At 41.4% G+C, this 12418-nt stretch overlaps 1 protein-coding gene across 1 annotated transcript in view; it reads right to left on the minus strand.

Moving 5' to 3' along the window:
* Positions 1-4727: 4727 nt before the first annotated feature.
* Positions 4728-12418, minus strand: part of Nudt21 (nudix hydrolase 21) — a 16760-nt gene continuing 9069 nt past the window's right edge. Inside the window, exons 5-7 of the mRNA XM_021220335.1 lie at positions 8555-8630; positions 6892-7006; positions 4728-5036 (exon numbers count right to left, since the gene is read on the minus strand). Coding sequence (XP_021075994.1) covers positions 5015-5036; positions 6892-7006; positions 8555-8630 — 213 coding nt within the window. The 3' untranslated portion in view covers positions 4728-5014. The remainder of the gene's footprint in view (positions 5037-6891; positions 7007-8554; positions 8631-12418) is intronic.

A 12418-nucleotide genomic window follows, 5' to 3' on the forward strand; every position in this document is an offset into this window, starting at 1 on the left:
CCTCCCTCCCTCCCTCCCTCCCTCCCTCCTCTCGATGCACTACTGGAAGGTTTATTTGTTTTGAAGAACAGGGTCTTGAACTCCTGAGCTTTATACGATCAGCTTGACTCAATCTCAAAGAAGCTGGGACTTTGGAGCATGCCACAGGCCCAGTGCAAGAAGGAGAAACTCTAAAGTCCTTTTAAAGATTATGTGTATTTGTGTGTGCCTGCACAAGTTAATGTTCTCACATGTACCCTGGTATATCACATGTATATCACACGTATGCATACCACATGTACCTACCAGGTCTCAGATCCTCTGGAACTGCAATCACAGGCAATTGTGAGTTGCCATGAGGGTGCTGAGAATTAAACCTGGGTCTTGTGAGTAGCCAGAGCTCTTAACTGCTGAGCCATCTCTCTAGCATCCCCTCTGAAGTCTTAACCAGAAGCCAGATCAAAGTAGCTCCCACCTGTAACCCTGTAGATGAGGAAGCAGCCCTTAATGATAGGAACAACAGGTAGTTAACACAACTGTGTTGCGGCTTTCAGTATCCAGTCTTCAGGCTCTGAATCCAATGACTCCAACTGCAGATAAGTGAATCTACTAAGGACATGCTGTAGAAAAAAGGGAAGAGAGCCAGGCAATGGTGGCTCACACCTTTAATGGCAGCATCTGGGAGACAGAGGCAGGCTGACCACTGAATTCAAGGTCAGCCTTGTCTACAGAGTAACATAGAGAGCCTATCTCAAAAGGGGGGAGGGGGGAGAAGACGGACAACATTGATCGATAGTCTAAACCATCAGGTCCTTGCCACTATGCCAAAGTGGTCCCTTACACAATGGATCTTACCTCACACAAGGAAACAGAACTTTTCAGAATGACTACTGGTATTCTAAGTTGAGCAATCCTCTACCACTATCCCAAACAATTAGTCATTCAGTTTTAAATACTTTTATTGAAATAACAGTGAAATAAAATTTTTAAAAAGAACAATGATCATTTTGATCAAACTTTTGCTTTACAAATATAAAAAACATAACCCAAAACTCTAATTTCTTTATACGTTCCTATAAAAAAAAAAACCAGGTTCAAGTTCTCAAAAGCCACAACTCTAAATGATGCTTGCATACTATATATGAACATTACCAACTCCTCTGTTTGGAGGGCACATGGACTGAGCCCAAAGCTTTCTAGGCAAGCGCTCTCCCACTGAACAGCATCCCTAGCCAAAGCTTTGGTTTCTGAACACACTGCTCTTCTCTCAATGGAACAGTATAAATTCCTGCATTTCCTCCAACTTAGCGCTGGCCTTAATCCCTCACTCAAATACAAAGTGCACTTAACTGGCTTAATCTTCATATATTTGGTTGTTTTTTTTTTTTCCTCTCCCTCAAAATAGCCATGTGTTATATGAGTTAATAGTAAGGTGAATTTAACGGCTCCAGATGAATCACAGCTTGTATTTAAACAGGCAAACTCAAGTGAGTCCAGTTAACCCAAGCAAATGATAGAAAACAAGTGGAATGTGTTGGAAAATCTAATCTTAAACTACAAAAGCTAAGCTTCTTTCATAGAAAACTGAAAATTCTCTATAGCAGTCACCAACCCAAACACTAAGAACTAGTAAAAGCTTTTAAGTGTGGGGAGCTGAGAGCACAAAAATAAGTCACTGTCATAAACGTGTAGCCAGTTTGGATTGCAGAACAGCAAAGTTAAATGGATAAGACAGACCAACACCAAGAGAAGAGCTGAGCTGATGAAAGCCTCAGCTTGAGACAGCTCATCATGCAGGAACCATGTAAGATGCCCTTGAGAGATAATAGCCACTAGACTAACATTTTATGGACCACCTTAAAGAACCAGGAGGGGCTGGAGACTGGGCTTAGCCATTCAGAGCACTGACTGCTGGCTGCTCCTCAGAGAACAGGAATTTAGATGCCTAGCACCCACTTGGCAGCTCACAGCCACGTCTGACTCCAGTCCCAAGAGATCTGATACCCTCTTCTGGCCTCCATGGACACTGTACACACAGGGTACACAGATGCACATGAAGGCATCACACCCACACATTCTTTTTGGCAGAGGGGGAGGTCTTGAGACAGGGTTTCTATGTGTAGGTATAGCTGTCTTGAGCCTTTGTAGACCAGGTTGCAAGCTGGCCTCTAACTCACAGACCCACCTGTCTCTGCCTTCCAAATGCTGGGGGGATTAAAAGCCAGCATGCGCTTCCACCAATTAGTGTTACCCACTCTTAAAAAAGAAAAAAAGACATCCCAATTGTTGTCCATCAATTGGGATTTTTTTTTTTCAATTCTCCAAAAGGGTAGGTAGTTCTGACTAGGGCTTTAAACAACTGAATAAACTTTTTCATCATCTCCCTTTACTAGTATGTACTATTAGCATTAATAAAAAAATAATGTAAGAGGCCTTTCATTTTTAAGAAACACTTAGTTTAAAAAATGTCAGTTGTTCAAGGGCTTATTTTAATACCCTCCAATATTTAGAATATACATGGTTGGAATGACACTCTAAGACTTACATCTTAAGGGTGATGTTACAGATCAAAGAAACCTTAACACCTGTGCTCTCTTTGAATGCCTGAAAGAACATATAAAATTTGTACCTCTCTAATTCATCTGTTCATCAGGAAACAAGGGTATTAGGATCCAAATGTAATTGACCAAAAAGCTTTAAAACTTGTGTTTATGTGACAGGAATGTTCTGTTTAAAACCAATCCCTGCTGAGCAGTGGTGGCACACACCTTTAATCCCAGTTCTTGGGAGGCAGAGGCAGGCAGATTTCTAGTTCGAGGCCAGCCTGGTCTACAGAGTGAGTTCCAGGACAGCCAGGGCTACACAGAGAAGCCCTGTCTTGAAAAACAAAAAACCAACAAACAAAAAACCACCGATCCCCTTACATAGCATGATTAGACCAGCAGGTAACTTAAATCAAAGGTCTCAGAATATGAATGGCTGGCTCAAGCACTTACAGTTGGAAGAATCCGAGTCAGCTTGAGTTACAAAGGACAATGGCTTAGAAGTGACTCTTCAACTCAAGCACTGCTTTCTGACAGCACTCTGAATCTCAGATAGGACGTTTACACCTCTCCAGTCTCCCAGAACATCAGCACTAACACCTGAAACCGGGTGCTGTAGCATCTCTCTCCAGTGCCCAACAGTAAAAGATGACCGTAGTCAACCTAGCTCCATGTCTACCCTCCCAAGTCTGAAGGATTAGCTGGACTCTTAATAAGCCCATGCTTACATAAATTACTGGGGCAAAACTGCTGGCCCCTGGAGGAGAACTAGTTGCTTTTAAGAGGACAACAGTTGTCACTCTTGGATACAAAGACTAGTGCTTACCAAGCATGGGCATGGTTAGACATTGCAGATGACTCCAAATAAACTTGAATGAGTTTAATTCCTCAGCCACACTTGACCCAACTGTCAAGACAGCATAAAAGTGTGAGAACTAATCAAGCTTATTTCTGCCTATTAAAAATGTTAATCTGGCTACCTCTTGTAACTTTTCCTTCGCTACATTAAGCCTACACCCAACAAGTCTGCAATAAAGCAACTATGGTGGCCTCAATGACACAATCAGCCAAGTCCTTTACCCATTCTTTTTATGAGTGTTTTGCCTTCATGTAAGTGTATGTACCACATGCATGCCTGGTGCCCAAGGTCAGTCATGTCCCATCCATGTAACTGGAATTACAGATGGCTGTGAACCACCACATGTGTGCTTAGAACCAAGTCCAAGTCCTATGCAAAAGCAACTCTCCAGTCTTAGAACTTTGTTCAGATTGGGTCTCACTATGCCCCCATAGCTGGCCTGTAACTCAAGAGATCTGCTTGGCTTCGCCTCTGGGGTACTGGGTTCAAAGATTTATGCCCCCACTCTCGACCACCTTTGTCCTGAAACTTTACTCCCATAATTTCATCCTAACCACGCAGGCATTGTTCTAGAAATTTAAAGTTGCTGTTTTCCTTGGGCTGACAAAACCTGTCTTGACCTCTAGAATCCAGTTGATTCAGACTATTCCTTTGTTCCTATTATTTTTGAGGTAGGGACTTACTAAGTATCCAGCTATAGTGGGATTCTGGATCCTCCAGCATTAGGCACCCAGGTGCCGGGGTTATAGATATGTACCGCCACACCCAGCCTACTCTAAAATACTTTTGAAAAGCTTTGCTGCTTACTAAAATCATATTTATCATTATGCATACAACACCTCAGATTTCCACAACTGTAACTCTGTAATTTGAAAGTTTAAAATCTCATGTAATTTTGTCATGGCTCACTAAGAAGCAATTTCATAGCAGTGCAAATAATCACTATCCCATTACATGAAAATACTGCAATGAGTTCTAGATGGACTTCTTTTTATACCAATTCCAATGGTTTTCAGCTTAACTATTCTTAATGTTTTCCCAAATGTTTAATGTCTTGACTTGTGAAGTAAGGCCAAGAGAGTTTTATAAAATATACTTGTCAGGTAATATATTGGGGATTCTTTGTAACAGAGTGTAGTTTGGTACACACTGCACCTTGGACTTAATCAGATAAATTTAGTTCCCCAGAGTAAAGGAAAGTCCTCATTACAAATGCCTGTATCAGCCTAGGACCATATGCTTCCAACACTACCAGGGCAAAGGGCCCACAATCTCACCTTATCTCATCCATGATCATGTTTTAACACTACCCAGTAAAGCAGGGAAAAAAGGATCCTCAGCTCTAAGACTTTTCAGAGTTTAATGAGAAACGTTAAAAAAAAATACAAATAAGAAATTCACTTTCTTTAATGTACAAAAAAAAAAAGTATGAGTAGAACCAAAAGTTAATGAACACTGTCACACTGTCACATGTTTACACCACTATCTAGTTCATACTCAATTTACTCTATAAACAGGAAGGTGGTGGCAATTTAGGGAACAAGAGAAAACCAAAACTTTTTCTACAGTTATTCTTCTACACGTGTAAGCTGTGCTCACAGAGACGGCTTCTTTTACTTCTGTGTACAGGAATTCAGTTGTATATAAAATTAAACCTGCATTTTAAAAAACAGAAAACTTTTATTAAAAACAGTATTAGTTATAGAGTTTCCACCTTAACCCGCCATCTCTCCCCTCCCAACATGTTTAGCATTTCTATATTACAATGAACACTGACCTCATTGGTCACACTATAGAAGTGCAGCTGAATACTTACCCTGAGAAACATTAAAAGTGTAAATTTGGTTAATTATGAATTACAAAGTTCCTTGAAGGCATAAAAAGTTCTTACATGTCCTTTGCTCTGTGCACATATGTTCATGTTCACACGATACAGCAAAAGGCCAAAGTAGAGGAGCAAAAGCTGAAGGATGATTAGTGACAAAGTAAAAAGGTCAAGTCTACACTCACCACGCTTCCACAGAAGCAAGAAGCATCATGGCTAGGATGCTGTTAAACTAACATGTAATAAGTACTTCCGAGTACTATATTTTAAGCACTTTGTATGTACTCTCCGACTACAGTCCTATGAAGAAACTACCGGTCTCATTTGCATATGAAGTATATGGTAAACAAGTATTAGAGTTTGTTCCAAGTTTTACTACTAGTTTGTGAGCTAGAAAGATGGGGTAAGAGTCGAGGCTGCTCTTCGGAGTACCAGGTTCATTCTCAGCACCCACAAAACAGCTCACAATTCTCTCTAACTCGAGTTCCAGGGATTTGACACCCTCATGCAGACATACATGCAATACACAAATGCACATAAAAGTAAATCATAAAAAAATCAGATTCAAATCCAAATACGGATGCACCCACACAAAGGAGAGAACACACGTATGAGCACAGGTGCCAGAGGTATCCGTAGGCTGTGAGCTGCTCAGGGAGTGCTGGGAACTAAACTTAGACCCACTGCAACAGCAACACACACTCTTAGCCACTAACCCATGTCTCAGCACACAGTCTATTTTCTGTCTTCTTTTGCTGTTTGATACAGGAAACCCTGGCTAGCCTACAACTGATTGTGTAGAGCAGGCTGGCTTTGAACTCACAGTACAGCTACCATGCCTGACCTCATAATAAACTGTTTAATCTTCAATTCTTATCTATGGTTGGCATTAAGAAACTAAACTAAAAATAAATTTAGAAAATGCATACTCAAACGGGGCATGGTGGTTTACACTTTTGATCCCAGCACTCCCGAGAAGAGGCAGGCAGATCTCTGGTTTCTCAGCCAGCCTGGTCTACATAATGAGTTCCAGGATAGACAGAGCTACGTAGTATTTTTTGGTTTTTTTGTTTTTGTTTTAAAAAACCTACTTACTTAAAAATTCAGACTGCATATAAAACTATAGGGCTATATACCATTTGGACAATTCAGACCTAAGTGCAGTAAGTTACAAAAAAGAAAAAGAATAAATTACAGTAAAAGCTTTGAGTACCCTCCCCCTTTTATTGAGACCGAGTCTCTGTGTGTAGGATGCCCTGGCTATCCTGGACTTGCTCTGCAGACCAGCTCAAACTCTCAGAGATGCATCTGCCTCTGCTTCCCGAGTGAGTGCGGGGACTGAAGGAGTGCTTTCTGGTGATTGCCCCTACTTTTATATAGACCACTACTTTCTATTTTAAATATTGACTGTTGTACCATCTCTTCTTTGAATAGACTGTAAACGACCTATGGAAGACACCAGATCTGAGAATATTCATGAGATATCTGAGATATTCATGTCAGAATATCATGCCATAATTTGAGTCTTCAGGTACTTTAAAGCATATTTTAATCTGATTACATACAATGTAAAAATATATCAACTGTCTTTATTTTCCTTAAGCCTTAAAATTTGTGAACTATCACTTCTCAAGTGGCTCCGAATGTCCTTAATTTGACATCTTACATAGTTCAACTCTGCATACCTGCTCAGCAGCTGAGGAAGACTAGAAATGATGGGTCCATACCCCGGTGCATTGTCATACAGCTCAAACAATGGTGCAGCTACCAGCTTGTAATTTTTAGGGACTGCAAACAAGGCTACAAGACAAAAACAGTATTTAATTTCCTTAATATTTCATATAACTTTTACTCCCACTTTGTAATTAATCAACAATTTTACATTTGAGAAAAGAGTTGATGTGTGTGTTCACCCACGCAGGCACATGTGCAGGACAGAGGTTAGAGGCTAGCATCAGGATCTTTTCCTCAATCCCCTCCACCCCCATCCTCGTTTTTGTTATTGTTTGTTATTTTGTGACAGGGTCTCTCTGTGTAGTCCTGGCTGTCCTGGAACCTGCTCTGTAGACCAGGATGGTCTTGAATTTAGAGACCTACCTGCCTCTGCCTCTGCCTCCTGAGTGTTGAGAATAAAGGTGTGTACTAGCCCACCTGGCCCAAAGTCCCCCCCCCCCACACACACACCTTATTTTTTGAGAGTTTCTCAGTGAAGGTGGCACTCACTGTTTTAGCTAGAGAACCCCCAGATGCCACCTGTTTCTCTGCTTACTGGTGCAGGGTTACAGAGGTACAGCACCATGCTCATCTTTTTATATGGGTACTGAAGAACTGAACTCAGGTTCTAATGATTGCAATGAGCGGTTTACCTGCTGAGCGATCTCCCCAGCTCTGAGAAAAACTTTTAAGGAAAAAGACAATTCTCATTACTCACTTTGGGTTGTCTGTGTTTGGGTTACATGTTTGGGTTGTCTAGAGATTAGACATATATTTGAAACATTCTCTCAAAAAAGAAATGCCATAAACAACTTAAAAAAAAGCAAACTGAAAATTGCCTTGGATTTATAACTTAATTTTTAATTCTCCTATAAAACTGTAAGAAACGGTGCCAGGCATTTTAACAATTCCAGCACTCAAGAGGCTGAAACAGGGGCATCAAGATTTCCAAGCACAAGGAATAGAGTTCAAACCCCCAAACCCATATAATGTATACTTGTAATCCTGGTGCCAGTAAAAGCTGAGACAGGTGGCCAGCCAGTGTAGCCCAATTGGTGAGCTGCAGGAATGAGAACATTCCTAAGGACACTCACAGTCAGGGAAGGAGAAGCAGATAGGCAGGCTGAAAACAACCCAGCAGTTAAGAGCATCTGCTATTCTTCCAGAGGACTGGAGTTTAGTTCCCACACCCATGCACACATACCCACATGCATACAAGCATGTACATATGCACAGCACACACACACACACACAATTGGAGGTGAGCTTGGGCTACATAGTAAGTCCCTGAGTAGTAGTGAACGCCTGTAACCCCAGCTCTTGAGAAGCAGAGAATTAGGATCAGGCGTTCAAGGCCAGTGTAGGTTACATGAGATCTTGGAGCTTGGTTCTTTGTTCTTGAGGTAGGGAGCATAGGAATGGGAGTTTGGGAAGGAACAGTTACTTGCTGAAACATAGCAGGTCTAAGGACTCTTTTAAAAGACAATCTCGAGGCTTTCTGCATAAGTATGATGTGTTTCAGTCTTACAGTGAACCTAAAGCTACTCAAGATTAACTTAGAGGAGACAAGCGAACAACCTCAGAGAACACACTACAAGAGCCTTTAGACGGCTGCCTTCCAGATAAGTACCTTACCTTTCTCTTGAAGCTGAACCAGAAACAACTTCTTATGTTCCTTGGGTTTTGTTATATGTGCAGGAATATACGGATACTAAAACAGAAGATGAGAATAACTTGTAGGTTTCAAGCATCGCTATCCTTAACACCTCATGTGTTAATAACTATCAAGTTCTTCCAATTACAGACACAAAGCTCAACTACCTTCATAAGCTAACTCAGTCTCACTGTAATGCTTACCCGACGGCCTCATTTAGTACTCTACATGTATACTCCCCAGTACACTGCTGGTATGGGGTATGCTTCTGTCTTGTTTCCCTTTAATGGACCTACCTAACAGATACAGTAAAGGCCTTTAAATACACATAATAAATAGTAAACCCATCGGAGATCTGGCAACTGGGCAGTCTAACTGCTGGGTAAAATAGAGAAAATATTTAGAAAAATTAAAAGGACAAAAAGAAGTAGAGAAACTACTGCTTGAGAGCAATTTGATATATTGGGAAATGGGTATAATTATCACACTCACTTTACGTAGAAACTTTTGAAGCTAGTAACTGGGGCTGGAGAGATGGCTGAGCAGTTAAGAGCACTGATCGCTCTTTCCAGAGGACTGAGTTCAGTTCCCAGCATCCACATGGCAGTTCACATTGTCTCTAACTCCAGGATCTAACATCCTCACACACACATACTTGCAGGCAAAACACCAATGCATATAAAATGAAAACAATTATTAAAAAAAAAACAAAAGAAGCTAGTACCTTTGCAAGACCATGCAATTTAGTAAAGCCATACTGCAACTGAGCTATCGGATCTTTACTCAGTACAAACGCCTACTACTTACTCCCTGTTCTCTTCCTCACTGGTACCCAACCAGCACTCAAGTTAGGACAATCACACACCAGCACCACCCCTCAAGTACAAATGAGCTCATGTAATTCTCCCAGGTTTTGGAGGTCTATCTGAAAACCAGATTAACAGTGAAGGGACAGTGGGTCGAGAGGTAGTTCAAACCACACACTTGAAAAACACCTGTGGATCACATTCAACAAATCATAGCCACACAGAATAATTTCCTTCCATTTGCTGTTTCCCCTTTCAAAAGGCTACTCTCCAGTTCTGCTCTTAATAGCTAAGCTGGTGAGGTTCATATAAAAGACAGAGACAAGGAAGTAAAGATATACCTTTCCACGGTGACACCCAATGAAAACAGGCAAGTTGGCTAAAGCCAAATAAACACTCAGCACTTCACTGATATAAGGTCAATCTTACACTTCAGTGAAGTAAAGGAATACCATGGAGCCGTATAGTAAAGGAGATAAGGAGGGATTCAGCAAACAGCCTGGAAGACTTCTGAATTATCACTGAGTACTTTCCTTCCAATTAGGTCAAGGAATGTCCAAGAAACCAAAGCCTGTTTAGAAGAATTGTTGTACATATCCTTGAAAAAACAACTTCACCATTTGTGTAAGGAGAAACTTTGCTTCTTAAAGTCAGGTCACAGATGTATTGTGGCAATTCTCAGGAACACCAGTATCCACAGAGCCCTGTGCACTTGTCCTCGGCTACACAAGCAGTCAGGAGAGGACAGAACAGCTTTTGCCTGGCCAATATTATGTAACACTTGACCTGGAACATACTGTTATGAAAAGAAAATAAGCTCTCCAATAATAGAGCTTTTGATCTGTCCAAAGGACTTAAGACCCAACTTTAAGATACTAGCCAAAATATGAATATCTGAGCATCAGTAACATTATTGGTCATTATAGTGGACTTAAATACCTTAAATGTATTAAGTCCACAGTCACACCAACATTCTAATGAGGTTGACATTCCAAAGCCCATCTGAGAATCACTCTCCCTCAGATGTTAGGGTAGGCCAAGCCTTTCTGGACTCTGCAAAGTTTCTCAACTCATGAAATTGTAGAGAAATTCATTCAAGCCTTGCCAAAGGGGAGGCAGCAGTCCCTGGGTTTCCATCTTCCTGACAGACAATTGAGAAGGACATTAGATATGGTTCCTTGACAGCTCTTAGCAATATTAATCTAGCTGTTCATGGTTATAATAAGGTCAGTACTATTATGTGTGTGTGGGGAGGGGGGTTGTTTGACTTTGCTCTGATGTTGTTTTTTGAGACAGGGCTCAGTATGTAGCTAAGGTTGGGCATGAACTCCTTTCTGCCTCTACCTCCAGTACACTGAGGTTAAAGGTATGTACCACTGTCTTAGTCAGGGTTTCTATTCCTACACAAACATCATGACCAAGATGCAAGTTGAGGAGGAAAGGGTTTATTCAGCTTACACTTCCATACTGCTGTTCATCACCAAGGAAGTCAGGACTGGAACCTGCTTGTGGACGTTGTACATCGTGGTGCGCACTAGGCTCCGCACCACGATGTACAACGTCCACAAGCAGGGATGTTCTTTACTGGCTTGCCTCCCCTGGCTTGCTCAGCCTGCTCTCTTATAGAACCAAGACTACCAGCCCAGAGATGGTCCCACCCACAAGTGGACCTCCCCGATTGATCACTAATTGAGAAAATGCCTTACAGCTGGATCTCATGGAGGCATTTCCCCAACTAAAGCTCCTTTCTCTGTGATAACTCCAGCTGTGTCAAGTTGACACAAAACTAGTCAGTACAAGCACCACACCCACTTTTTTTTTTTTTTTTAATGACTGACTGCTGCTTCTGGTCCCCCTCTCCCTATACTTTGCTCCTTCCTGTCTCACATCAATCTGTATCCACATCTGCCCTTTTCACTCCATAATGTATCTTTGAATGATGAATGCATTCTTCTTAAAACTTAGGAAAGGAAAAGAAGCATCTACTATTTCCTATAGTACTCTATACTCCAGAGTAACCAAGTAGTTGATGAGGTTAAGGTTTTCTGTGTTAAAAAAGAAAAACACATCTCCAGAGATTCATGACTCTAGGAACTTGTCAACAATGACTGACCTGTTAACACTAACATTATGAACATCAACTGTCTTAGTCAGTGTTTCTTTTGCTGCAATGAAACACCACAACCAGAAAGCAAGCTGGGGAGCAAAGGGTTTATTCAGCCTTTTGTTTTTAATTAAGTGTGTACATGAGTGTCTACACATATGGGTGCAGGCACCCACGGAGGGAAAGCTATCAGACCCCGAGGCTGGAGTTGGAGGTGGTTACGAACCACCCAATATATATTCTGGAAATGGAACTCTGCTCCTCCACTAAACCACCGTTCTAGTCTCCACTGCCAATGTTTTTTTGTTTTTTTTTTGTTTTTTCCTTAAGATTCATTTATTTACTATATGTAACTACACTGTAGCTGTCTTCAGACACTCCAGAAGAGGGCGTCAGATCTTGTTACAGATGGTTGTGAGCCACCATGTGGTTGCTGGGATTTGAACTCTGGACCTTCGGAAGAGCAGTCCGGTGCTCTTACCCACTAAGCCATCTCACCAGCCCCGCCAATGTTTTATAAAACAAAACCCTATCCTTTACAATTCACACTAAAATATTTACAACTGAAACAATACCTAGGATTTGCTTCAAAACAGTCCATGGGGGAAAGCAGGAAGCAGCAGTAAGAGGGAGGGAATGAAAAATACTTCATCTGGTCTGGAGAGATGACCGCTCAGCAGGTAAGGCTCCTCTTCCAGTGGTCCTGAGTTCAAGTCCCAGCAACCACATGGTGGCTCACAACCATCTGTAGTGGATCTGATGCCTTCTTCTTGAGTGCATGAAGGAAGACAGAGCTCCCATATACATTAAATAAATAAATAAATAAATAAATAAATAAATAAATAAATAAATAAAAGCCAGGCAGTGGTGGCGCACGCCTTTAATCCCAGCATTTGGGAGGCAGAGGCAGGCGGATTTTTAAGTTTGAGGCCAGC

Source organism: Mus pahari, chromosome 20 (assembly GCF_900095145.1).
Source record: "Mus pahari chromosome 20, PAHARI_EIJ_v1.1, whole genome shotgun sequence".
Taxonomy (NCBI): Eukaryota; Metazoa; Chordata; class Mammalia; order Rodentia; family Muridae; genus Mus; species Mus pahari.